The 3,343-nt window shown below is 49.4% G+C and overlaps 1 protein-coding gene across 2 annotated transcripts in view; it reads left to right on the plus strand.

Moving 5' to 3' along the window:
- Nucleotides 1–2,385: 2,385 nt before the first annotated feature.
- DHPS (deoxyhypusine synthase) overlaps nt 2,386–3,343 on the plus strand; it is a 6,441-nt gene continuing 5,483 nt past the window's right edge. For both annotated transcript variants that reach the window (XM_003797928.3, XM_012810184.2), the window contains exon 1: nt 2,386–2,687. In XM_003797928.3, coding sequence (XP_003797976.1) covers nt 2,481–2,687 — 207 coding nt within the window. In that variant the 5' untranslated portion in view covers nt 2,386–2,480. The remainder of the gene's footprint in view (nt 2,688–3,343) is intronic.

The following is a 3,343-nucleotide window of genomic DNA, read 5'->3' on the forward strand; positions in this document are numbered from 1 at the left end:
AAAAAAAAAAAATCACGTTCTGAGGTCCTGGGAGTTAGGGCTTCAACATATGAATTTTATGGGAAAACAATTCAGCCCTCAACAAATATGTTTGCTGAGATTCTAATTTGGGTGCGGCACTATGCAAAACATAAGAATAGCATTGAAACAAAACAAAACCCTGCTCTCATGGAGCTGCCATTCTAAGCAGGGAAGGACAGACAACAGCTAACACATATACACAGAGAATATATTTGAAAGAACAAAATCAGGGTAAAGAAGAGAAGAGTGGTCAGGACAGGTCTGTCAGAGGAGGTGACATTTGAGCTGAGGCCCAAAGAAGGAGGAGCTGGCATAGGGGGTTCTCCAAACTTGGTCAGTTCCAGGGACAGCAAAGTGGTTTTATAGCAGGAGAGCAACAAGGTAGGTCACAGTGATTTTACTCCAAGGGGAAAACCACCATTAGAGGGTTTTAACAACCTGTTGATTTATGTTTAAATGATACATCAGATTTATGTCTACAGAGCTCATGGTTTCAGTTGAGAAGTGGATTAGAGGGGAGGGAGACCACAAAGATGAAGAAAAAACCTGGATTTTTGGGCCTATTTTATAGGTAGAGGTTGATGGACATGCTCATAGACAGATGTGGGGTGTGAGAGAATGGGAGACACAAAGATGCCCGGTTTTAGCCTAGTAGACGTGAGGACAGTGGGGCCATTTGCTGAGATGCAGAAGGATCAGGGTTGGGTGGAGAAGGAACTGACACGGGGATTTTGAGATTCATGGGGACATCAAGGATGTCAAGCAGGATACTCCATTCCCCCAATAGGGTAGACTCATTTCCAGCCTAAGGGCCTTAGCACTAGCTGTTCTCCTTCCCTCTGTGTAAGCAGTGGCCTCCCTCCCCTATCTTCACCTAGGCCCCTAGGTTCTAAGGAGTCTTTCTCAGTCTTCTGGCTTTGGCTCAAATCTCACCTCCTCAGTCACCTGTCCCTCCAACTAAAGCCACTAATTCCAACGCATCCCCACCCTAAATACTCTAATCATTCTATTTTATTGGGGGGGGGGTTTGGAGACAGAGTTCTCACTCTGTTGCTCAGGCTAGAGTACCCTGATGTCAGCCTAGCTTACAGCAACCTCAAACTCATGGATTCAAGCAATCCCCCTGGCTCAGCCTCCAAAGTAGCTGGGACTACAGGTGCCTGCCACCTGGCCTGGCTAATTTTTCTATTTTTAGTAGAAATGGGGGTCTTGCTCTTGCTAAAGCTGGTCTCAAATTTCTGAGCTCAAGCAATCTTCCTATCACGTGTGGCGTCCCAGAGTGCTAGGACAGGTGTGAGCCACCATGCCGGGCCAAGGACCTTTAACAATCCTGTTTAAATTCTGACTAGCATTTACCACTGTTGTTATTCTGTCTTCCCAATCAGACTGTGAGTTCGATGAGGGTAGAGTCCATGTCTTTATTTTGTTCATTGCTAAATCCTCAGTGCCTAGCAGGGCTAAATATAAAGACTCCATAAGTTGCAGACAGAGTGAAAATGTCCCCACTGGACCCTGTGCACTGTTAGGAGGAGGTGTCTGAGATACAGACATCACCAAGGGTCTCAGTCTTGCTAGGAAGAAAACATGTCAGCCCTGGATCTCAGAAGAGTCCCCTGGCGTAGGGAAGGCTTCCCAGAGAAGGTGGCATCTGCAGGGGGAAAGTACAGAGGGTTATGCAACATGCGGAAGCTCTGGAGACTTCTGAGGGCACGAGCAGGGTTCACTGAGTACACAAGAGCTCAGAGAGATTGGATTGTCTGACTCTGCTTGGAGATCTAAATCCTGTCCAAGGGCAACGCCCAAGAATCATTCTCCAGTCCTGAGGGGACAGAAATAAATGGGCAAGTGCAGCGCAAGGCGGTGATTCTCTAATAGATGGCATTAAAATAGGAATTTTTGGCTCGGCGCCTGTAGCTCAGGGTTTAGGGTGCCGGGCACATACACAGGAGCTGGCGGGTTCGACCGAAGCCCGAGCCAGGTGAACAACAATGACAACTGCAACGAAAAAATAGACGGACGTTGTGGCGAGCGCCTGTAGTCCCAGCTACTTGGGAGGCTGAGGCAAGAGAATCGCTTAAGCCCAAGAGTTGGAGGTTGCTGTGAGCTGTGACGTCACAGCACTCAACCAGGGGCGACACAGTGAGAGTCTGTCTCAAAAAAAGAAAAAAGGAAATAAAAAGGAATCTTTATTAGTGTGAAGCTGAGAAAACGCGAAAATGACTAACGCGAAAGGGACTAGCGGCTCTTCACGGCTTCCGTATTACAGACACACGCGAGAGATGGCCGGCACTTGAGCTACCAGCGCTAAAGACGGTCATGTGACTAAGCAATTTCCGGGGACTTTCTCCTAGGTTTTCCCTGGACGCCAACAGAGGCGTGCGTGCCAGGGCTTAACACGTTTCGAGGCCGCCGTAAGTCCGGCTTAGGGTGGCTTTGACTTGAGAGCCAGCCCCAGGGACATGGAGGGTTCCCCGGAGGGGGAAGCACCCGCGGCGGCCCTGGCCGCAGTGCTAAAGCACAGCTCGGCGCTGCCACCCGAGAGCGCCCAAGTCCGGGGTTACGACTTCAACCGCGGTGTGGATTACCGTGCACTGCTGGAAGCCTTCGGCACCACTGGCTTCCAAGCAACCAATTTCGGGCGCGCGGTGCAGCAAGTCAACGCCATGGTGAGGCCTGTGGCAGAACTTCCTAGGGCGGAGTTTCTAGTAGAACAAGCAGTATTTGGAGCGGGTGTGGACTCCTGTGGGACAGCGGAGGCTTGCTTTGTGAAGGCGACCCCATAGCCGAAGAGAGGCGGGGCCTATCGGACCGTGAGGGGTAGGGGCCTCATTCTAGTCAAGGAGCGGGTTCTAGGAAAATTTATTTATTTTTTATTAAATCATAGCTGTGTACATTAATGCGTTTATGGGGTACAATGTGCTGGGTTTATATACAATTTGAAATATTTACAACAAACTGGTTAACATAGCCTTCACCGCACTTTATTATTGTGTTAAGACATTTATATTGTACACTTAATAGGTTTGACATGTACCCTTGTAAAATACACCGTAGGCGTGGTCCCACCAATTACTCTCCCTCCACCCATTCTCCCCCTCCCTTCCCCTCCCCTCCTCTACCCCCTTCATCTTGGGCTGTAGTTGGGTTATAGCTTTTTTTTTTTTTTTTTGAGATAGAGCCTCAAGCTGTCCCCCTGGGTAGAGTGCTGTGGCATCACAACTCACAGTAACCTCCAACTCCTGGGCTCAAGCGAGTCTCCTGCCTCAGCCTCCCAAGTAGCTGGGACCACAGGCGCCTGCCACAACGCCCGGCTATTTTTTGG

Source organism: Otolemur garnettii, unplaced genomic scaffold (genome assembly GCF_000181295.1).
Source record: "Otolemur garnettii isolate 467f Iridium unplaced genomic scaffold, OtoGar3 scaffold00127, whole genome shotgun sequence".
NCBI lineage: Eukaryota > Metazoa > Chordata > Mammalia > Primates > Galagidae > Otolemur > Otolemur garnettii.